The sequence below is a fragment of the Oncorhynchus clarkii genome, chromosome 13 (assembly GCF_045791955.1).
Source record: "Oncorhynchus clarkii lewisi isolate Uvic-CL-2024 chromosome 13, UVic_Ocla_1.0, whole genome shotgun sequence".
In the NCBI taxonomy this organism is placed as follows: domain Eukaryota; kingdom Metazoa; phylum Chordata; class Actinopteri; order Salmoniformes; family Salmonidae; genus Oncorhynchus; species Oncorhynchus clarkii.
This window is the reverse complement of record NC_092159.1, coordinates 4,244,358-4,267,908: the sequence shown is the minus strand read 5'-3', so window position 1 is coordinate 4,267,908 and position 23,551 is coordinate 4,244,358. Positions and strand designations below refer to the sequence as shown.

Genomic DNA, 23,551 nt, shown 5'->3' with positions numbered 1-23,551 from the left:
AGTGTCCTTATTGAGTCTCCCGGGCTGCAGTGTCCTTATTGTGTCTCCCGGGCTGCAGTGTCCTTATTGTGTCTCCCGGGCTGCAGTATCCTTATTGTGTCTCCCGGGCTGCAGTGTCCGTATTGTGTCTCCCGGGCTGCAGTGTCCTTATTGTGTCTCCCGGGCTGCAGTGTCCTTATTGTGTCTCCCAGGCTGCAGTGTCCTTATTGTGTCTCCTGGGCTGCAGTGTCCTTATTGTGTCTCCTGGGCTGCTGTGTCCTTATTGTGTTTCCCGGGCTGCAGTGTCCTTATTGTGTCTCCCGGGCTGCAGTGTCCTTATTGTGTCTCCCGGGCTGCAGTGTCCTTATTGTGTCTCCCAGGCTGCACTGTCCTTATTGTGTCTCCCAGGCTGCAGTGTTCTTATTGAGTCTCCCAGGCTGCAGTGTCCTTATTGTGTCTCCCAGGCTGCAGTGTCCTTATTGAGTCTCCTGGGCTGCAGTGTTCTTATTGAGTCTCCCAGGCTGCAGTGTCCTTTTTGAGTCTCCCGGGCTGCAGTGTCCTTATTGTGTCTCCCGGGCTGCAGTGTACTTATTGTGTCTCCCAGGCTGCAGTGTCCTTATTGTGTCTCCCGGGCTGCAGTGTCCTTATTGTGTCTCCCGGGCTGCAGTGTCCTTATTGAGTCTCCCGGGCTGCAGTGTTCTTATTGAGTCTCCCAGGCTGCAGTGTCCTTATTGTGTCTCCCAGGCTGCAGTGTCCTTATTGAGTCTCCCGGGCTGCAGTGTTCTTATTGAGTCTCCCAGGCTGCAGTGTCCTTATTGTGTCTCCCAGGCTGCAGTGTCCTTATTGAGTCTCCCGGGCTGCAGTGTTCTTATTCAGTCTCCCAGGCTGCAGTGTCCTTATTGTGTCTCCCGGGCTGCAGTGTCCTTTTTGTGTCTCCCGGGCTGCAGTGTCCTTTTTGTGTCTCCCGGGCTGCAGTGTCCTTATTGTCTCCCAGGCTGCAGTGTCCTTATTGAGTCTCCCAGGCTGCAGTGTCCTTATTGAGTCTCCCGGGCTGCAGTGTCTATACAGTCCTATCAGTGAGATTCAGTGGAAAACTAAGTCAATATAGTTTAAGTAAATAGTTGATGTAGGACGAGGATAAATATCCATCCAGGATGTTTACTTCCTGGATACTCATCTGTTGCTTGACTCAACTAGAGAGAGCTCTTATTGCCTAATCACACATGTTTAGGTTATTATAAAAAGGTTATAATAATCTCTCGTGGATGGACTATGTAGACATAAATGGTGTTTCTGATCAAATTACGTAAGATTTTAGTTGTGGGTTACCCGAGATGAAGTATAACTGTGTATAAGGGACTCTTCCATCAGTAAATGATGGATTAGACCAATTGGCCTACAGTTGTTGGATGCTGTAGAATCAAATAGTAGGGAAAAATACACATCCAACCCACTTTAGAACACAGGAATACTCATCCAACCCTCTTTAGAACACAGGAATACTCATCCAACCCTGTTTAGAACACAGGAATACTCATCCAACCCTCTTTAGAACACAGGAATACTCATCCAACCCTGTTTAGAACACAGGAATACTCATCCAACCCTGTTTAGAACACAGGAATACTCATCCAACCCTGCTTAGAACACAGGAATACTCATCCAACCCTGTTTAGAACACAGGAATACTCATCCAACCCTGTTTAGAACACAGGAATACTCATCCAACCCTGTTTAGAACACAGGAATACTCATCCAACCCTGTTTAGAACACAGGAATACTCATCCAACCCTCTTTAGAACACAGGGATACTCATCCAACCCTGTTTAGAACACAGGAATACTCATCCAACCCTGCTTAGAACAAAGGAATACTCATCCAACCCTGTTTAGAACACAGGAATACTCATCCAACCCTCTTTAGAACACAGGAATACTCATCTAACCTTGTTTAGAACACAGGAATACTCATCCAACCCTCTTTAGAACACAGGAATACTCATCCAACCCTGTTTAGAACACAGGAATACTCATCCAACCCTCTTTAGAACACAGGAATACTCACCCAACCCTGTTTAGAACACAGGAGTACTCATCCAACCCTGTTTAGAACACAGGAATACTCATCCAACCCTGTTTAGAACACAGGAATACTCATCCAACCCTCTTTAGAACACAGGAATACTCATCCAACCCTCTTTAGAACACAGGAATAATCATCCAACCCTGTTTAGAACACAGGAATACTCATCCAACCCTCTTTAGAACACAGGAATAATCATCCAACCCTGTTTAGAACACAGGAATACTCATCCAACCCTCTTTAGAACACACGAATAATCATCCAACCCTGTTTAGAACACAGGAATACTCATCCAACCCTCTTTAGAACACAGGAATAATCATCCAACCCTGTTTAGAACACAGGAATACTCATCCAACCCTCTTTAGAACACACGAATACTCATCCAACCCTCTTTAGAACACAGGAATACTCATCCAACCCGGTTTAGAACACAGGAATAGCATAACGTTGACTCTAAATTTGATCTAGTAAAAAACAAAACCAAGACCAAGTAATAGGAATAATAGGCAATAGTCTCCTAAGTGTCTTATTCTGACCCACTGTACAGCAGCACCACCTGGAGGACGGTTATATAAATGCATTTCACACCATGCCACAAAATAAAGAGCACATTTCTAATAAATTTTTGTTGTTGTTGTAAAAGGTAATATGATATTTACAGAAAAAAAACTGTAATTGTCCTTAAAGTATATGTATATTTTATTACTAATGTTACGGCCCCGACTACAACAACAAAATACTTAAATACATGTAGTTTTGTCCTTGAAACCTTTCATCAAAATACTGTAGAATTCCATTCATTCCTATGGAGGAATGCTCCTACTGGGGAGTGCCAATATGGTAGACCAGCGGTTTCAAAGCATAGAGAATGATAGAGGCCTCTAGTGGCCAAGAGGCTGTATAGCATGGGCAGCACCATTTAGAGCTTCCACCATTTTTATGTACTCAACTGGGTGGGACTTCCAACTTCATTGGCTGATCACTCCTGGTGACCATGCTGGAGTGATGTCCTACCAGGACAGCCAATCGTGAGAAAGAAAATTGACTACTTCAAAATGGATATTGCCTCACGCTGTCACAGGCGCTACAGCGTACCACAGTATTAGTCATAATACCCATAAAACCTAGTGGTCAAACAAGGAAATGTTTATCATAAAGAACTACAGGTGCCTACACGAAACACAGCCCTTATTTGAAACATTTCTGCTGATGTAAAAAGGTTTTTTTGTAAATACATTTGATTTTGATTTAAAAGAAGAAAATTGACTACTTCAAAATGTAGATGGCCTCACAGACGCCATCATGGGAATGATGTGGGGATTTCTCTATTATTCTCTATGATCTCAATGGAGTCATGGGGAAGAACTCAATTGCATACTCCTCGCGTCCTCTTTCCTCGTCTCCTTCTCAAAACCCATTGGAGGAAAAAGTCAGAGGGGCGGGACCTTTATCTTTCTCATCCAATGGGTTTTGAGGGGGAGAGAGGATGTGAGGAATATGCAATTGAGATCTTCCCATGTGCAATGTGTCTGAAAGTAGGCGTTACGAAAGATGTGGGTGGATCAACAGAAGTGCGTGTATGGAAAGCGAATCAGCTAATTGGGTAGATTTGTTGCCACTCAAGAAAGTTTTGTGTGGCTGATTGGGCTGCACAACTTGATAAACCAGTGTAGCATATTGGCTATTCTCCTAACCTGCTACGTTAGTTCTCCTAACCTGCTACGTTAGTCCTAACCTGCTACGTTAGTTCTCCTAACCTGCTACGTTAGTTCTCCTAACCTGCTACGTTAGTTCTCCTAACCTGCTACGTTAGTTCTCCTAACCTGCTACGTTAGTTCTCCTAACCTGCTACGTTAATTCTCCTAACCTGCTACGTTAATTCTCCTAACCTGCTACGTTAATTCTCCTAACCTGCTACGTTAGTTCTCCTAACCTGCTACGTTAGTTCTCCTAACCTGCTACGTTAATTCTCCTAACCTGCTACGTTAGTTCTCCTAACCTGCTACGTTAGTCCTAACCTGCTACGTTAGTTCTCCTAACCTGCTATGTTAGTTCTCTTAACCTGCTACGTTAGTCCTAACCTGCTACGTTAGTTCTAACCTGCTATTTTAGTTCTAACCTGCTACGTTAGTTCTAACCTGCTACGTTAGTTCTAACCTGCTACGTTAGTTCTAACCTGCTACATTAGTTCTAACCTGCTACGTTAGTTCTCCTAACCTGCTACGTTAGTTCTCCTAACCTGCTACGTTAATTCTCCTAACCTGCTACGTTAGTTCTAACCTGCTACGTTAGTTCTAACCTGCTACGTTAGTTCTAACCTGCTACATTAGTTCTAACCTGCTACGTTAGTTCTCCTAACCTGCTACGTTAGTTCTCCTAACCTGCTACGTTAATTCTCCTAACCTGCTACGTTAGTTCTCCTAACCTGCTACGTTAGTCCTAACCTGCTACGTTAGTTCTCCTAACCTGCTACGTTAGTTCTCTTAACCTGCTACGTTAGTCCTAACCTGCTACGTTAGTTCTAACCTGCTATTTTAGTTCTAACCTGCTACGTTAGTTCTAACCTGCTACGTTAGTTCTAACCTGCTACATTAGTTCTAACCTGCTATTTTAGTTCTAACCTGCTACGTTAGTTCTAACCTGCTACTTTAGTTCTAACCTGCTATTTTAGTTCTCCTAACCTGCTACGTTAGTTCTAACCTGCCATGTGCTTTGAACTCGTTGAGAAAAACACTGATTGGCTAATGGCCAACAAGCTGTGCAAAACATAAACTAACAGTAAAGCCATCATGCATGTAAACCAATTATAGTGTTCAAAAACCATATTAATACACTGAACACAAATATAAACGCAGGAAGTAAAGTGCTGAGGAGTATTTCTGTCTGTAATAAAGCTCTTTTGTGGGGAAAAACTAATTCTGATTGGCTGATCCTGGCTTCCCAGTGGGTGGGCCTGGCTCCCCAGCGGGTGGGCCTGGCTCCCCAGCGGGTGGGTCTGGCTCCCAGTGGGTGGGCCAGGCTCCCCAGCGGGTGGGTCTGGCTCCCCAGCGGGTGGGTCTGGCTCCCAGCGGGTGGGCCAGGCTCCCAGCGGGTGGGCCTGGCTCCCCAGCGGGTGGGTCTGGCTCCCAGTGGGTGGGCCAGGCTCCCAGTGGGTGGGCCTGGCTCCCCAGCGGGTGGGCCTATGCCCTCTCAGGCCCACCCATAGCTGCACCCCTGCCCAGTTATGTGAAATCCATAGATTAGGGCCTAATGAATTAATTTCAGATGACTGATTTCCTTATATGATCTGTTACTCTGCAAAATCTTTGAAATTGTTGCATGTTGTGTTTATATTTATTTTTATATTTTTGTTTAGTATAGATAGCTTTTTTTTATAAACAATGTTTTGTTGTTGCATTTCAAGTGGATTTTTCCCAGTTTTATGTGGTAATTTCCCACTTCCCACTTGGATACGAACGCATCAATAGTGTAAGCAATTCAGGGTTTATATAGGCCCGGGAGGAGTTTGCACATGGTGATACGGGATTGCATTCGTTTTGTAACCGGGCTGCCTTCCGGCATGAGCCAGGTGCCGCCAAAGGCGAATTCGGTTCAAAACAAGGTTAAGCACGTGGAGTAATGATTTAGGATAGTTTCATATGCATGTCATTGGCCTAAGTTTTCGGTGTTGACAAAATCCCCATTATGTGCTTTAGCTGCCTTTCCAATATTGGAAAACTCGACCATTTTATCGAAAAGACATGATGATGATCCTGAACGATGGACCATGCTGCCTTGTTGACTATTATGAATGGGCAGCGCAGATTACTGTTCCTTTTGAGAGGCGCTCCTCCCTACCGGTTATGCCCGGTCAAGTGCAACCCAGGTTCAGCTTAATCGAACGTCTTCAATATCCAGCAGGTGTGCGCGCTTAGTAACTAGAAAACGAATCCGGAACTAGCCGCGCACCTGCAGGATATTTAAGAAGACGTGACCGAGTCTTCTCATTTCTAAATCGATATACAAATCGCGGTGGTGAGTATCCCTTGACCACAGGTGTTATGGCAACTTGTGGTGCAATCATTATTCACATAACAGGTCGGCGATTAACTTCTAATAAATTAACGCTTAACTTTAATTTTTTTTTTTTTTTTTTACATTCATCTGATATTTTACAGGCTATAGCAAATGCACTCTAAAAGTGTTTAGTAACATAGACTATGCACACTAGACTAACATTGATTTTGTTAGTCACTCACTCAGTTATCATTAAAATGGCATAGTCATGGGGGAATGTCTAGAATTGACGGACATAAGAGTGCATTTGGCCTCTTCTTTCTGCCCATTGGCAAAAATGATTAATTGCATGAAATTGATCATACAATTGTTAAATTCTTTGCCCAATGGTAGAATGACAGGAAATGAACTTGCAGTAGGCAGGTCTTCCTAGTAGGAATACTAGTCATAACTGGTTTGACAATTGCCTGCAATCTGTATCCCATCTAGACACAACCTGTCTACAGTGCAGTAGGAATACTGGGTCATAACAGACTTGTTGGTTTATTTTTCTCCTTTAGTCATGGTTCTTCCTGGGCTTCAGGTTTGGAGATGGATCCTCTTTGCCTGCATTCACTGGCTTTGTGTCTGTCAAGAGACTCCAAGACCGTAAGTCCATCTGCAGTTAGAATTTAGTGGTCAGACCTGCTTCTCTCGTCCCGGTTTAACGTTCTCTTGTCAGAGCAATTTTTAATCTCCCCTTTCTGCAGATCTTTATCCCCCTGTATATTTCACCTGGCTTTGTGTTTAGAGATGTACTGATGTTCATGTTGCCGTGGTGTTCTCTGTAGGGTTTACATGGTAGCCGTTCCTGCAGTGATCCAGGCAGGCTCAGAGGCCAAGCTTTGTGCCAGCCTTCTGCAGCCCAACGAGACCCTGGTCATGACCGTATCTCTGATGGCCGACGGGCAGAACAAGAGACTTCTCCACCAGAGTTCTGACCAAGAGTTTCACCGCTGTGTCCAGTTTCAGGTCAGCCCAGCACTGGTGGACTTCCAGAACCATTCCATTAAGAGTGGACTGTACTGCTCAGCTTTGATGCATCGCTTAGGTTCTTTGTGCAATGCCAGCTTATTTTATGGTGAATGTCAGTGGTGGCCTACCAGAACTTTTCTGTGATTCGGGCACCAATTTGTACCAGGTTTTGATTGAATGCTAGTATATACTATTGAGACCATTTATATATGTAACTTACAGCAGGCTGAATGCATAATGGGATCCCTGCAGTAGTTAAACGCTCTACCTTGAAGTGGCTAGTGGCTCTTACCAACTGGGCCACACGGCACCACATTTGAATGTCCTATGTTATCGGTCCGTTTGTTCACCGTGTGTCCCTGTTTCCGGCCCTGACAGGCCCCTCGTGTGAAGAGCGACAAAGTGCTGAACTTTAAGGTGGAGGTTCGAGGAGAAACATTTCTATCAACAGAGGAGAGAAGGGTCATGATCAAACCCTACAGCCCCATGACGTTCATCCAAACGGACAAACCAATCTACAACCCAGGACAAACGGGTAATGTTAGAGCCGGTACACCTTTAGTCTGGTTGCTAAGAAACGGGCCAATGTTCTGTAATGGTTTACTCCGGGGCGTTGACCTTTTTGGGCCCCTGACCCCATTTTGACATCAACAGTTATCCACGACCCCACCGTGCTCCCTTTGTTTATTTGAGGCTATAACAGTTTTACAATGAAGTCCTGTCAGACTGACATCTGAAGGAAGTATTGTTAGAAATGCATCAGGCAATAATTGTGTAGAAAAGAACAAACACATCATTGCTGGCAATGCTCTTCCCCAGTCTGGTCCCGTCCACTCTGTTCTAACGTCCTGCATTATGAGGATTGTAGAGGGAAACGGTAGACATCTGAAGAGCCTCGTTGTTCAGGAATGTGGTGCAGATGCAGTAAATCCCCCTGGGTTCACTCAGGATATGTACACTGGAATCAGGCTGGGAATCCTCAACCAGTATTTCTGGGAATCCTTGGACTTGAGAAAGTTGCCTGAAATGATGCTTCTAATATTCTCATTGTGTTTGTCGTCTTGTCGTTGGCTGTTTACAGTGCTTTTTAGAGTCGTCACCTTGGATACCCATTTTAGCCCCGTCAATCAGCTGGTGAGTTGAAAATATACGATTGACAATAGTATTTTAGTTCAGTCTCTACTATTTCAATCCAAGATGCAGAAGTGTCACAATACTATGATGGACAACACAGTCTGGTATTATGCACAGCAATCAACCAGCCAGGGCATGAGGCTTCCATTCATATAGGCCAGATTGGAATGTATGGGGTCATCTTTTCCTGAGATTGAATTGCAAATGCTACATGTGATGTTTACGTTAAGTGACCAAGCCAATCAGCTGTCTAGTAGCTGTAGACAGCTATGCTCTGTTTTGGAGTTCTTAATGAAACATGACCCCATCTCTTGTCTTTGCCCTTCACAGTACAACATTGTGGAACTTGAGGTAAGATCCTTGTTGGTGTAACTTTATGTTGACTGTCAGTGTAAAGACTGCAGCATTATGACTCCCCCCTGCTAGCTAGGTCCTCATATCCACCTGCTGTACAAGTTAGCTAAATACTTCCAATCAGTGTTGTGTGTAATCTGGGCCCTCTTCAGTAGATGAATGTTGCAGATAGAACTGACTCCTTGTCCTGTATACTGTTGTGAACTCTCCACAACGTTGTGTCCTGCTGAACATGCCCCTTCCTATGAACCAACAGGACGTTAATCACAACCGGATTGGACAGTGGGTCAACACTACATCCAGTGGCAACATTCTGCAGCTTTCTCACCCCCTGAACTCTGAAGCACCTGTAGGATCCTATACCATTGTAGTGTGGATTGGCGAAGAGAAAATCTACCACAACTTCAAGGTAGAACAGTATGGTAGGTTGAGTTTCTCTTTCATGCTCGGTAATGTTGCATCACAATCCCGGAACGTTCTGGAGTTGACTGCTGTTCTTTCTATCTGTAGTTTTGCCCAAGTTTGAGATCAAAATGAACCTCACTGACAAGATCAGCGTTGTTCAAGAGGAGTATGAAGTGAAAGTGTGTGCAGAGTGAGTAAACACTATTGGTGATTTGCAATGTACTGTAGTTACAAGGTGATGTGGAACTCCACTACATGTCATTAATTATCTCATTACGCGAAGGCAGACCTGGGTTCAACTGCTATTAGAAGTGTTACGTTTACTTTCAAATTTCAAATGAAGGATTTGAAAATACAAGTAAATAACATTGTATTGGTCACAACACGTGTTTGGTTCATGTTGAGGGTGCAGCGATATAGATGATCAATGCCAGAGGTATAGAATACAGTATAAACAAATGAGATGAGTAATGCAAGGTATTTAAGCATTATTAGTGACTAGTATTCCAATGATGTCAAGTCTGTAGGCAGCAGCCTCTGCTAGTACTGTAGCTTCATTTGATAATACACTTGGAAATTGTTATGCATTTGAGGATCCTCTAATACACTTATTTAAATATGGAAGTCCTTCAATATGCATGTGGTCTGCATTAATGACCCACGCTAATTGAAGACCTATAGTGCTACTGCTCAAGTCTTAAACTGCTGCTAGGATCCCTGAGATTTGTTAGTGGCATTTACGTGACCAGCTGGTTCTTCGGTCATAAAGCATCTCAGATTAGGATGGCTGTTCTAGGATCAGGTCCCAGCCTTGACATGTGACCTCGTTCATTATGATCTATAGTTAAAACTGATCCTGTTCTGAGCCTCTATGAACAGAGGTCCAGATTCATTGACCGTGTTCAACGCCTGACTTCAAGCCTTTAGGTCTTATGTTTTTAATATGGTAACTGGATGCAGGAAGTTGACACTTGTCTTGTTGTGAATTGAAATCAGATACACTTATGGGCAGCCTGTACCTGGTAAAGCAGGGGTGAAGTTGTGCCGACCTTTGGACAATGCAGTGATACCAATAACAGTTGATGAGCGAAATCCACAAGGAGTTCCTGATTACACACCTCCATGCCACAAAGAGTCAATAGAGGTCTGTCTGCTTTCCTAAAACGAGTAGTGCTGTTTTTACCAACATATGACATTTTGAATGGGATTTAAATGTGTTTTTATGTGGTTCTGCCTGCTTTTCCTAGATGGACCATACTGGCTGTGCTTCTTATGTCTTCAACATGGCACTTTTCACAAAGAATGCAGGAGAGAAATTGCTGGGAGACGTGTTTAGTTTCCATGCAGAAGTACAGGAGGAGGGGACAGGCAAGTCCTCATCACAATCATTATGAGATGCGTCATGTTGACTCAATACAAACCCTTCATTTCACTTCAGCTGATGGCGACGTAACTATTGCCGGTTTCATTAGATCAGGTTCCCTAACTGTCCTGGGGTTCCCCCTGGGTTCATGTTTTGGTTTTTGCCCGAGCGCTACACAGCTGACTGGAATAACCATCTCATAATGTAGTTGTGATTTGAATCAGCTGTAGTGCCAGGGCAAGAAACTACACGGTGCACCCAGGGGGAGGGGGGGTCCCAGAACTGAGTTTGGGTTACTCTGCGTTGGCTCAAGGTTGGTAAGAAAGAGCTTTTTGACCGTTGGTGCTGCAGCAGGGTTTTATATAATGCTGTTTTAATGTTCTGTGGAAGCTGCACTGCAATTCACTTTCTCCATTGTGAAATATACCATATTTGTTTTAATTTGACAGGTATTACACTGTCAGAGGAGAGAAATGTAGAGCTCTCCTATGTGATTGGAGAATTCACATTTGTTGACACGCCCCAAACCTATGAGCATGGATCAATTATCGAAGGCAAGGTAAGTCCAAATGGTGTTCCTGTTGCATTGTGGATGCTTGGTTTGTCCTGCTTCCCGCCCTTTCCTCAGATAAATGCTGTTCGATTTAACAACACACCCATCTCTGACATGTTAGTCTACCTGTTCGAGGAGAAAGGCTGGTCCTCATATCTACGACTACAGAACCTAACCACGGACAGTCGTGGTATTGCCAGGTTCTCCGTCAACACAACCAGTCTGCCCAAAGAGAATATTAACCTCGTAGTAAGTATGATTCCTTCTAGGTTTGAGAGGATTGTGGCCTTTTAAGCAAGCAAAAATGGTCGTTAACCTATGGTTGAACCGACTCAACTTAGCTCTGGGATGTTTAGAGTTCTCCATTATCTGGAACTGTCTTCTAAATAGTGATGGATGAAGGTGAAGATTCCAGAAGTGAATCTGGATAAGTGTGTCTGGAGTGAGCGGGCTAGTCGGTTGGAATCAACTTTTGATTCTGTTCTGTCCTGGTCATAGGTGGAAAGACATTTTATAACCTATGACGTCATATTTTGTATATAAACTGTTCGTGGTTTCATGGCAGCGAGCTCCGAGAATAAATACTGTCATCTAATTTTGATAAGACTGGTCCCTGTTTATTTTATACAGATAACAATCTTACAAATTCTTAAACAGAGTGCATTTAATTAATGAACACATATAGGAATTATGACATTCCTGTGACGGGGGAACCAAAATGTGCACCGCTTGGGGTCCCCAGGACAGTTGGGGAAACGATACCCAGAGGTCATGACCTTAACAGGCTAGGTGGAAGTCAGGTGGATCTGTTACCATATTGCTTCCTGTCATCCTCTCAGATCCCCACTGTATATAGGACGGGCTCTAGGGGTTGATTTAGGATTGGGCCTTTAGTTACTATTCCTTTTTGTTCCTTTCCAGGTGAGCGACACCCCACAAGTGGAGTACCCAGGATACAGGGTCCCCTATTTCAACAGAGGGCAACACCTACTCTCGCTGATCCAGCCCGCTGCCCCTGACATTAAACCGTCCAGCTCCCTGGCTATTCAGAAGGTGGAGAAACCACTGGCGTGTGGGCAGGCGGTGTCGATCACCATCCGCTATGCCGTCGTAGGGGAGACTGTCCCAAAGGGCTCTGTGGCTGTCCTCTACCTGGTGAGTAGAACCAGGAACAACCTGCAAACCCATGGTGCCTCTCAAACAGCACCATATTTCCTATTTGCACTCCTTTTGACCAGGATCATGTCAGACATTTCCCGAGACACTTTCAAAGGAAGGATGTTCCTAAACTACACCAATACTCCTAATCAACCACTGTAACCCAACCTTGCTCGTGTTACAAATTGGAATTTGTAATGTATAAGCAATAAATTTAGCCTATATGAAATGGATGATGGGCATCCACAAATGAATAGGTGCTAACGTATCATACTAATGGGAGTCGTGGATTTGTTAACCGTGTTACGTCTACCCCATGAGTCCAGGTTGCAACGTCTCCACTCTGTTGCTGAGAACTGTTTCCTTTCCCTCCAGGCCTTGTCCAGAGGGGTCATAGTTCAGCATGGACACATCAATGTTACTGTGCATCAGGACAGTCCTGGTGAGTGAGTTTCATGAAGTGATTCTGAACGTTCTGGAAGGTGCTTAATGAGTGACCTGCTCTTTGCGTTGCAGTAGCCGAGGGTGACGTCACCTTGACGTTGGCAGTGGTCCCAGAGATGGCGCCGGTGGTTCAGCTCCTGGTGTACAGTATGCTACCCAGTGAGACTGTCATCGCCCACAGCATGAACTTCCCCACTGAGAAATGCTTCAGGAACAAGGTGTGTGTGTGTGTGGAGGAGTCTGGCATATCCCCAGTGACTGTACATCACAAACATTGTTGTCCTTTTATGAAAGGTGTCCAGTATTTCCATGCAGACTGTATCATACCTGGAGTAATGGTATCTGTGTCTGCCAGGTGTTGGTGGAGTTCTCTCCCTCCAACGCTGTCCCAGGGGAGGAGAACACCCTGCATCTCTCGGCCCGGCCCGGTTCCCTCTGTGGCCTCAGTGCTGTTGACCAGAGTGTTGGCATCATGGAGCCAGGGAAGAGGCTGGATGCTGACAAGGTAACACGGCTCACTGAAGTGAACAACAGTTGTACCACCATACCTACTGTTTTGGTGGTGCTGGGAATACACCCAGTGACCACAACAGACATGGAGTGGATCTGTTCACTGTTGGGAGCTTTTATCAAATGTGATGGGACTCATTCTCTGGCTTGAGGCCCACTTTCTATTGCCTCTCAGTAACTGGAAAGCACCTCCTTGTTGATGGGACAACTTTCTAAACGTTTAGCAACGGACAACAAAATGGAGTGTTTCCCCAAGTAGTCGTTTCAGTCTGTTCTGTTTGGTCCCCAATGAACAAGGTCATTTCACACCTCCCTGTTGTCCCATTCCAGATATTTGATTTGCTACCGGTCAAGGAGACGACCTATGTTCCCTACGAGCTTGAAGATCCAGTAGCATGTTTACGCGTTAGACCAAGGAGATCCATAATACCACACCCATATGGACCGTCTGAGCAGACAAATGATCCTTATGCAGCTTTTCAGGTAAATATTTCTGCCCTGTTTTCTCAACTTGAAGCCTCTTCTTTCTGGGAAGAATCAGTCACCATACTGTTACAATGTGTTAAACTTAATAGAATGACAAATTGACTTTTATTACTAAATTGGTTCTGCTTTTTCTAGACACTGGGATTGAAGCTAGCGACTAACCTGAATATAAGAGTACCTTCCTGCCTCAGTTACCAGGGGAACCAGTACTATCGCTCCTATGGTGAGATGTCCTTACCAACCCTTATTCTCATTGCCAAGTCTAATGAATCTTGGGTTATGGATTACCTTTTGCTAGAAGAACAAAGCCTGGTTAAACTGGTCTAAACACTGCATGCACTCACTGAGCCCAGCAGCATTCAGTCTATTTTTAACTTGACACTAATGGCCTTGTTTTGTGTTGGTAGTAGCTTACAGCCTAATGGCTAGGCCTGGATCAGCGGGTCCTAGACTTGAAGTGGCTGGTGGACTTGCCGCTCCACCTCCGCCACCCATACATACGGTCCGTACATTCTTCCCTGAGACATGGATTTGGGACCTTGTGGAAGTTGGGTAAGTGCTCTGCAGAGTGAGGCCGACCTCTGGTGAAAGCCCTCTTAGCTCTTGCCTCGTATCCAAACAGTAGTGGTGTAGATTAGGAACCTGAACCTCTGTAAACTGTAGGTCAGCTTCCTCTTAGGAAATACCCTTTGACCTCAATGGGTGTCCCTGGTTAGATAAAGCTTAAATGCATTTGTAACAACAAACGGTGTTGAAATTAGTCCTTCTCTATTAGACACGTGGTGGCTTTCTGTTTGAACTCTGACCTCTGTATTCCAGGGAGTCTGGATCTTTAGATGTCCCCCTGACAGTCCCAGACACCATCACCACCTGGGAGACTGAGGTCTTCTGCCTGGCCCCCAGTGGCTTCGGTCTGGCTCCTCTGGTGGAGCTCACGGTCTTCCAGCCCTTCTTCCTGGAGCTCACCCTGCCCTACTCAGTCATCCGGGGAGAGCACTTTGAGCTGAAGGCCACTGTGTTTAACTACCTCTCCAAGTGCATCATGGTACGACGCTGCACCAGGATGGTTTCTTGAGTTGTATTGTTTGTGTCGTTCCACGTTATCTTACCCCGTGTTCCTCTTTGGCAGGTTTCTGTGACTCCAGCTCTTTCCTCAGACTACACTCTCACACCCTTGCGTGATGTCCAGGACTCCTCGTGCTTGTGTGCCAATGGACAAAAGACCTTCAGTTGGACAATGGCCCCCTCTGTCCTGGGTTAGTCTTCATCTGTTCAAACGGCAGAATGGATGTCAACCTGAGTTGTGTAACCTGTCACCGTATTGGATGTTGTGTAACCTGCGCTGTACTGTGTGTAGGGGTTTTGAACGTGTCTGTTAGTGCGGCGGCTGTCCGTTCCCAGACTGCGTGTGACAATGGGGTTGTGAACGTACCGGAGAGAGGACGCGTTGACACAGTCACACGGAGCCTGCTGGTGAAGGTATGTAGTCTACCGCTGTGGGAGAACTAACGTTAGGTAGCACAGATACTGTCTAGTGGAACTGCCTCTGAAATGAATCCCTCTCCTCCTCCAGGCTGAGGGAACAGAGAAGTGCCACACCTACAACTGGTTACTGTGTCCTACTGGTCAGTAATGAATCAATGTTGAATGTTCACGGTGGTTGACGTGATCATCTTCATTCAGCTCCTCTTTGTGTCCACAGGAGAAGCTCTGACGGAGGAGGTGGAACTGCAACTTCCCCAGAATGTGGTGGATGGCTCTGCTAGGATTTCCCTCTCGGTTCTGGGTAAAATAAACCATTGTGTAGTGGTGGGAAGACGAACCTTCTCCAGTGACGATGCTGCTGTTTGCTGAAGAGGACAGTCTGTAACAGAAGTCCCTTGTTTCTCTGTAGGGGACATCCTGGGTCGGGCCCTCAACAACCTGGATGGACTGTTGCAGATGCCGTATGGGTGTGGGGAGCAGAATATGGCCCTGCTCTCCCCCAATATCTACATCCTGGAGTACCTGAGGAACACAGAGCAGCTCACGCCAGCCATCCTAGAAAAGGCCACCAAGTTCCTCACTAGTGGTAGGAGAGTCCCTTCAAATCTGTCTTGATTAGATGCCAAATCCACAAACCGGGCTGGATTTGTCCAATTAGAGGATTTCGTTTTCTATTTTAAAGTGTTTCTCCACGGTGTACCCTGCTGTCATGGTAACGGCGGAGCTGCATGACAGATGATATGAATGTCTTAACATCACTGACCCAACACGTGGTTTTTCTACTGAAGTCATTTGATGGTAGAATATTGACACTGTCTCATAGCACCCTATTCCTTACATAGGGCAGGACTCTCCAACCTTGTTACTGTCCTGTATGTAGGTTTTCACTCCAACCCTAATCTCGCTCCCCTTCTAATAATTAGCTGGTTGAATGGGGTTAATTACAACTTGGTTGGAGGGTAGCTCTCCATGAACAGGGTTGGAGAGCCCTGAGACATAGGGAGCCGTTTGGGACACAAGTCTGGGAATAGAACAAGCGCTTGGTCACCGTTGATGATAAAAACCCACCGGCAGGTTACCAACGGCAGCTGAACTACAAGAATGCTGATGGTGCGTACAGCACGTTTGGACAAGGCTTGGGGAACACCTGGTGAGTACTTGGCTTGTTTTTCACCTATTGGTAGTTTCAATGACGTATTGACCAATCAAATGGCATCTCTGGCATGGAGACGATGGATAGGACAGCTGATGTGTGTGACGTCATGACTTGGAGCTTGACGATATGATGTCAGGGCTTTTAAATGAATCCACTTTCTTCAGGCTGACTGCTTTTGTCTTGAGATCCTTTGGCAAAGCCCAGTCTTTCATCTATGTTGACCCGGCAACGATGGAGCAATCCAAGACTTGGTTGGAACGTCAACAAGGCCAACGTGGCTGTTTCAGAGCTTCAGGGAAGCTCCTGAACAACAGAATGAAGGTATTTATATTGCTAATAAACTGATTGTCTGTTTCGTCAGACCGGCCGTAGTTTGATTTCAACAGGCTAGATACAGTTGGTGTCTTGACATTGTTTTCTAGGGTGGAGTGACGGATGAAGTCACACTGACGGCTTACATCACTGCTTCAATGCTGGAGCTCAACATGTCCGTGACGGTAAGTAGCTTCACTCCATGGAACCATTTCTCACACCGTCATTACAGGCAACTCATTCAGCCTCCTGTATGAAATCTGTCTCACATCAACTGTCATTTACAGCTTCTACGACGTAGTGAAGTCATTTCTCTGCCAGTAGCCTATGAAATAACAAAGAATGGGCTTAGATCTGTAAGGGAACACCCCCCTGAAATGGACAAAAATGAATGGGAAGTCATTGGCACTGGACAAACCATATACACGGTGTCCAATACCACTCAATTTGGCGTCGTTTCGTTCAAAGTTGATTGCAAATGCCATATGGCAAATGCCAGGTGTAACACTTTGAACATCCAACAGGTGGCGAGTGCGCTCCACTGGTTTTTCATATTGCAAATGCAACACAAGTCAACATCAAAAATCAAAATTTTGAAAAAGTGAGAAATTCAAAAACCTAGCAACCCCTTAAAGTGCTTTCTGGACCGTTTTTCGAAATTCTTTTGATTTGTGTCAATTACACATGTATAAGAACTTAAACATACTTCAGCCATTTAATTTTTAATTTATTTTTTACTTGTGCATAAGGCATATGTTTTGTCCATTTGCAATGTGATTTCATAGGAAGTCAAAGTCACCAGCAAGTCACTGTCCATCAGTCAATTAGATATCATTCTGACACCAAACCCACTTTTTCCAACTCGTTTAGTAGCCAACTATCACATACTACAGAGCTGGCCCAAAATTCACAACGCCTTCTATTCAAACCATAATAAAAACGTAGTTGCGTTCCGGCTGCGGGTCCAGTTCTGATGTTATGTGTAGGCCTAGCTGAGGCAACCCCGAATCCCAAGTTTCGGCTCGATAGGTAATTTGGTGCCCAAGCAAGACCCTAATTGGTGCTGGAAATCCACTTTTTTCCATTCCTTGCTACGGGGTCCTTGAATGAGCTATCGGACAAAAACATTGGTCCGTCTATATGGGCCGAGGTGGTCGCAATGCACTCTGGGACATTTCTAAATGTTGTCATTTTCGTGATGGTCAAAATGAATTGAAGTCATTGCAGATGTACGAGGCTGTTTCTCGGGCCGAGAACCTTCTAGAGCCACGTAACTCACCACGCACTATCGACCTGAGGTCTAGAACAGATTTCGGAACTCTAGGTCTGACGGTTCTTTAAAAGTTCCAACAAGGTTAACTAATGCAGGCAGTGGATGTCTCTACGCACCCCAATGGGTCCCTCCTGCCAAGCTGTGTGATTTAGTTTTTCTTTGAAATTTTATGGGAATCATGACGGATTTACAGTTCATGGGGGTTGCCTAATCACACATGAAGTTTTGGACAGATCTGACCATTTTAACCCTTCAAAACAGCCACTATGACACCATTTAAGGCACTTCCGGTTGGCAGAGGAAGCTATAAATAAACTCCTATCCTGATTGGGGTATGCCTTTACAGAATCCTGAGTTTTTTTAAAAGTCTATGTTAAGAACTGAGTTATTTACTGAGGGTTTAGTGAGTTATTTCAGAAAATCACAAATCTCGCAGAGCTCCGCAGCACACTTTAAAAAGATTCGTATGAACACCCTGTAACTGGATCTGTAACTGTTTAAAAAAAAAAAAAAAGAACATCACCAATTTGACATTGTACGATTTCTCTTAAATGACGATAGATAAATGGCTGGTTCTTTTTTTTATTGACACCAGAGGCTCCTTGACTTTGACGTGAAGCGGAAAAACTATTGCTCTATTTTCATTTTGGACCTTTTTTCCCAGAAAAATAGCCATAACTCAACCGTTGAGGCCTAGACGCCATCTTGTTCGGGGCCAACTGCCCATCATGCCAAACCTACGCTCACCAAGTTTTGGCTTCGAAATATTTTCAGTTAAGGAGAAGGCCACATCGTGATGTTTTGTACATTTGCAATATGATTGCTTATGCCCTCTTGTGGGATTTACCGGGACAGCGTAAAAATGACAAATTTTATAAAACGGAAACCGAATGTCTGAGTTCGTTTGACTTTCCGGTAGATCCGGCCCTGCCGCACGGCCCGACACCGTCCGTGAATTTTACAAACGTTTTCGGACGTCTAGTAAGGGACCGTATATTTGCAATATGGACTTTCTCACTAACCATATGGCGAATGTCAAAATGTTCCCTTAAGGTATGTTACTACTGATATTAGGCTCTGTATGCTACTGTAAAGTGAGAAAGGAAATGTGCTGTAGTCTGGTCCCAGATCTGTTGGTGTTTATTTTTAGAGTGCCATGCCTCTTTAGCAGGGGACCTCTGCATGTACAGAAATTATACCCTTTACAAATGCAACGTAATAAAATGTACAAGGAAAAACAATCCCGTTCCTCAGCAAAAAGTGTTCCCTAATCAACAATTTGAACTGCCTGAGGCCCCAGAACAGCAAGTTGAATGGAACCCAGTCCAAACTGATCTGGGACCAGGCTGGCTTTTAATGTGCTGCTGTCATTCTGTGCTCTAGGATCATGTTGTGGACCACAGCTTGTCTTGCCTGAAGAACTCCACCAGTGATTTGTCCAACACCTACGCTACTGCTCTGCTGGCCTACACCTTCACCCTGGCAGGTGACATGGAGACACGGGCCCGGCTTCTGCAGCACCTCGACACCATCTCATTTCAAGAGGGTGAGCTATATCCTGGTAGCGCTGTCTTACCTTGATTGAGCATGCCTGGATAATGAAGTACTCCTAAAAGTGCAAACCCTCAGACCATCTGGCACTCCAGAGAGGCCCAATAAAATTATTAATTTTTAATTATTGTTAAGAAAAAAATACCCTCTGAACTTGCTCCTAAAATTGTTTTCTACATGAATTGGGGAGGTCAGAACTTTGTATTGTGTAGTCTGTATTAGGATGAATAAACTAGTCCTTATTCTGGTGTGTGCTCCTCAACCCTCAGGGGGTCTCCTGCACTGGTCCCAGTCCTCCTCGGAGACCTCACCCTCCCTGGAGGTGGAGATCAGCTCCTACGTTCTGCTGGCGTCCCTCAGTGCCTCTTCTCGGTCGACCTCTGACCTGGGCTACGCCTCCCGCATCGTCAGGTGGCTGGTGAGGCAGCAGAACGCCTACGGAGGCTTCTCTTCCACCCAGGTATACTTCCTAAACGCCAGTGGTCTGAAATGGTGCACTAGTACAAACAGTGCCTTGTATCAGACCACAGGGCATGTGTTCTTCATGTCCAACCTGGTGAGGCTCCCTTCCACTGATAGAGCCTAGAAACCATCATCGTAATGGATGGAATTGGGATTTAGTCACTTTAGCAACTGTTCAATGTGAGGAATAATCAACCCTTTAAAATGGTCTCTTCATTTTGAACTGATTGTCCTGTGGTGTGCATGTCTAGGACACGGTGGTGGCCCTCCAGGCCCTGGCTCTCTACTCCACCAGGGTGTTCAGTAGAGGAGGAGCCAGCACAGTGACGGTCAGGTCTCCCAGTGGGGACCGGTGCCTCTTCCATGTGAACCAAAACAACAAGCTGCTGTACCAGGAGAGGGCGCTGCAGGACACAGAAGGGAAGTACAGCGTTGAAGTGCAGGGCAGTGCTTGTGCCTCAGTGCAGGTCAGTGAAAACACATCTCTCCTCCAGTCCTGTGGCACAAGATGCCCTTTAATACACAGTACAGGGAAGCTGTTTTTTCTGGCTCATAAAATGTTTGTATTCGGACAGGATGCTTTCCCTGACTTCCTCTTCTCTATCCCAGGTGGTGCTCCGCTACAACGTCCCTACTCCTACCAGAAGCACAACGCTCAGTATCCAGGTGACTCCAGAGGTGGACTGCAACAGGAAGTCTTTGAGACCCAGAGTCACGCTGAAGCTCCAGTCTCGGTCAGAATGAAGGACATATTTGTATGAATTCTATTAACTGATCTTGGAGCGTGACCTGCAGAATGGGTTTGACCCAAATGAATTAGTGTTACACCTGTGTATAGGTTATTGACCTTCTAGTTGGTACCTCTGCTTGGATCAGTCAGAATGCTGATCTGGTCTTTATGGATAAAATAATCCAAGCATTTGATTATTAAAATCAGCTGTCAATCATCTTTCTCAGATATCATGGAAAGGAGCTCACCACCAATATGATTATAGTGGATTTGAAAATGCTCTCTGGGTTTTCTCCAGATCCAGACTCTTTGGGGAGGGTGAGTTGTTGGGCCCTTTATCCATGGAGGTCTTGCCTCGTCTGTGTCCCTTTGTTTAAGGATGACGGTTCTTTGTTCATGCAATATCAATGACTTGTCTTCACAGCTGAGGGGTTCAAGTCAAGTGGATCGTGTTGATATCAAAGATGACCATGTGTTAATGTACTTGACAGAGGTGAGGTGAAAACCATTCACATGGCACTTCATATAATGGGCTTCATTTAAACATAATATATTTTGATGTACAGTAACTTCTGCTTTGATCATTTAATGACCCGTTTGTTTGTTTTTCTCCCAACAGCTGACATCACTTCCTTTCCACATCACCCTGGACATCATACAGGAGCTCCCAGTACAGAATCTAAAGCCAGCAGTGGTCAAGATCTATGACTACTACCAGCCAAGTAAGTTACTCTACTAACCCTCCCCAAAACATTATTTTTTTCCCTTCTTCTGAGGAACATTTGGTCAACTTGTTTTAATTTACTGAGACGAAGCTGTCTTACGGTTACAGGTGACCAGGCTGAGACAGAATACGTCTTCCCTTGCAACTGGGGGTTCCAAGCTGGTGAGCTACTTGAAATCTGGAGTTATTGGTGATGAATTGTGTACTATACATGATTTAGGGAGCCAGTCTTCCTTTAATCTAAATGCTGGTCAGTTTGCTAAAGGATTCATTAAATGTCTTTGCTCCTCGACAGATGGAAGAAGATGACATTGATGTCACACCTGCAACCCTTGAGACGTCTTTCAAGTGCTGAAGTAAAACTATGGATCTGGAAATAAAGTGTTTCATTAAAACCCTTTTCTGGAGCCTTTTGTCTCTGAGCAGTGAGGTGAATATTGAGGCAGTGGTGTTCATCCTGGGGTACATTAAGCAATGTGATTGGGTCCAGTAAACAGAGCAGCTCTCTGGAGGTGTAGTTTCCATCTGTGCTGTTAATCAGGGTCGCCAACTGTACAAAGGTGTAGATGTTGGGTTCTCATCTCTTTTGTTCCTCAGTCTGTGACATGGACGCCTGTAGTTGTGAAGGCCTGCTTCTCATCTCTTCTGTTCCTGTCTGTGACATGGACCCCTGTAGTTGTGAAGGCCTGCTTCTCATCAGGGTCAGGACTTTTTACCACTAAATGATATACTCCTTACGGTATTGAGTCCTGGCTATGAGTTCCTGATGAATGGTGTGGACAAGGCAGGATGTGGTGGTAAACGCCTCACAAATCAATGAGACTGACGACCCAACAGATATTCTAGAGCCCCACTGACGACCCAACAGATACTCTAGAGCCCTACTGACAACCCAACAGATACTCTAGAGCCCTACTGACGACCCAACAGATACTCTAGAGCCCTACTGACGACCCAACAGATACTCTAGAGCCCTACTGACGACCCAACAGATACTCTAGAGCCCTACTGACGACCCAACAGATACTCTAGAGCCCTACTGACGACCCAACAGATACTCTAGAGCCCTACTGACGACCCAACAGATACTCTAGAGCCCTACTGACGACCCAACAGATACTCTAGAGCCCTACTGACGACCCAACAGATACTCTAGAGCCCTACTGACGACACTACAGATACTCTAGAGCCCTACTGACGACACTACAGATACTCTAGAGCCCTACTGACAACACTGACGACCCAACAGATACTCTAGAGCCCTACTGACAACACGACTCGCATCTCGTTCATAGACTTTAGTATGCAAACATACTGGGAGTAACTGTGAAAAGCAGTGTTTCTGACCTGACAATGGGACAGAACAGACATGTTCTGGGTTGACTACTGTACATGCTGAGCTGTCAAACTAAACCATCACTCTACTTTTGACGGCGGTACAATACCAGATGTTTCGGTTCAGATTTAGCAAGCCCTCTTGATTGGACAGTACTCAGCAATTCTTAAATAGTGAACACAAATATATCACCATGTGAATTGTTCCCATATTTCATGAGCTAAAAAAAAGATCCCAGAAATGTCCCATACGCACAAAGAAAGCGCTCAAATTGTGCACAAATTTGAGCATTTAGACTTTTCCAAGGTTATCCATCCACTTGACAGGTGGGGCTGATGACATGTGTTCACCTTGTGCTGAGGACAATGTGGCTGCTCTGAAATGTGCATTTGTGGCAATGCCACAGCTGTCAAGTTGAGGGCGCGTGCAATTGGCATGCTGACTGCAGAAATGTCTGCCAGAGCTGTTGCCAGATAAGAGTCATTTCTCTGTTTCCCACATCAAAAGTCATTTGTAAAGAATTTGCCAGTATTTCCAACCGGCCTCACGACCAGGAATTGTAATCCTGCCAGCCCAGGAACTCCACATCCGGCTTCACCTGCAGCATCGTCTGAGACCAGCCACCTGGACAGCTGATGAAACTGGAGTATTTCTGGCTGTAGTAAAGCCTTTCGGGGGGAGGGGGGCCTCATTCTGATTGTCTGGCTTAGTGGGTGGGCCTATGCTCTCCCATGGCTGTACTCCTGCCCAGTCACATGTAATCCATAGATCAGGGCCTCATTTATTTAAATTGACTGCTTTCCTTATGAACTCAAATCATTGAAGTTGTTGCATGTATATTAATGGATAATATCAACCCACTTCAGTGGTTACTTAAGGGTGCAATGATATCAAGTGTTTTCTACCCATAAACTCAGATTTGGATCCAGTAAGGCAGTGGTCACCAAACCACCTTGTCTCCTGGGGGAACTCAATCCCTTGTGGCTCTGAGTAACAGGGTGTTTTACACTCGCATTGTTAATTCCAAATGGACCTCTGAC

At 45.1% G+C, this 23,551-nt stretch overlaps 1 protein-coding gene across 1 annotated transcript; it reads left to right on the top strand.

Annotated features, from left to right (window-relative positions):
* Positions 1-6,028: 6,028 nt before the first annotated feature.
* On the top strand, positions 6,029-21,575 carry LOC139424301 (alpha-2-macroglobulin-like). Its single transcript, XM_071176002.1, has 37 exons — positions 6,029-6,079; positions 6,622-6,709; positions 6,892-7,072; positions 7,454-7,610; positions 8,157-8,209; positions 8,540-8,560; positions 8,820-8,985; positions 9,074-9,158; positions 9,965-10,112; positions 10,216-10,336; positions 10,781-10,890; positions 10,960-11,133; positions 11,806-12,039; positions 12,418-12,484; positions 12,559-12,704; positions 12,842-12,991; positions 13,327-13,479; positions 13,618-13,705; positions 13,890-14,034; positions 14,302-14,527; positions 14,612-14,738; positions 14,840-14,961; positions 15,056-15,107; positions 15,185-15,268; positions 15,377-15,553; positions 16,042-16,117; positions 16,288-16,444; positions 16,546-16,620; positions 19,092-19,254; positions 19,529-19,719; positions 19,973-20,188; positions 20,331-20,455; positions 20,679-20,769; positions 20,876-20,944; positions 21,071-21,173; positions 21,284-21,337; positions 21,471-21,575. Exons 2-37 carry the CDS (start codon positions 6,624-6,626, stop codon positions 21,482-21,484), a joined length of 4,407 nt encoding a protein of 1,468 aa, XP_071032103.1. The 5' UTR covers positions 6,029-6,079; positions 6,622-6,623; the 3' UTR covers positions 21,485-21,575.
* Positions 21,576-23,551: the final 1,976 nt, after the last annotated feature.

Excerpts from the sequence above, each read along its gene's own strand:
- LOC139424301 (XM_071176002.1), top strand. The coding sequence starts at position 6,624 with ATGGTTCTTCCTGGGCTTCAGGTTTGGAGATGGATCCTCTTTGCCTGC. Across the intron at positions 10,891-10,959 it reads GATCAATTATCGAAGGCAAG|ATAAATGCTGTTCGATTTAA; the intron begins GTAAGTCCAAAT and ends CCCTTTCCTCAG. Across the intron at positions 11,134-11,805 it reads AAGAGAATATTAACCTCGTA|GTGAGCGACACCCCACAAGT; the intron begins GTAAGTATGATT and ends GTTCCTTTCCAG.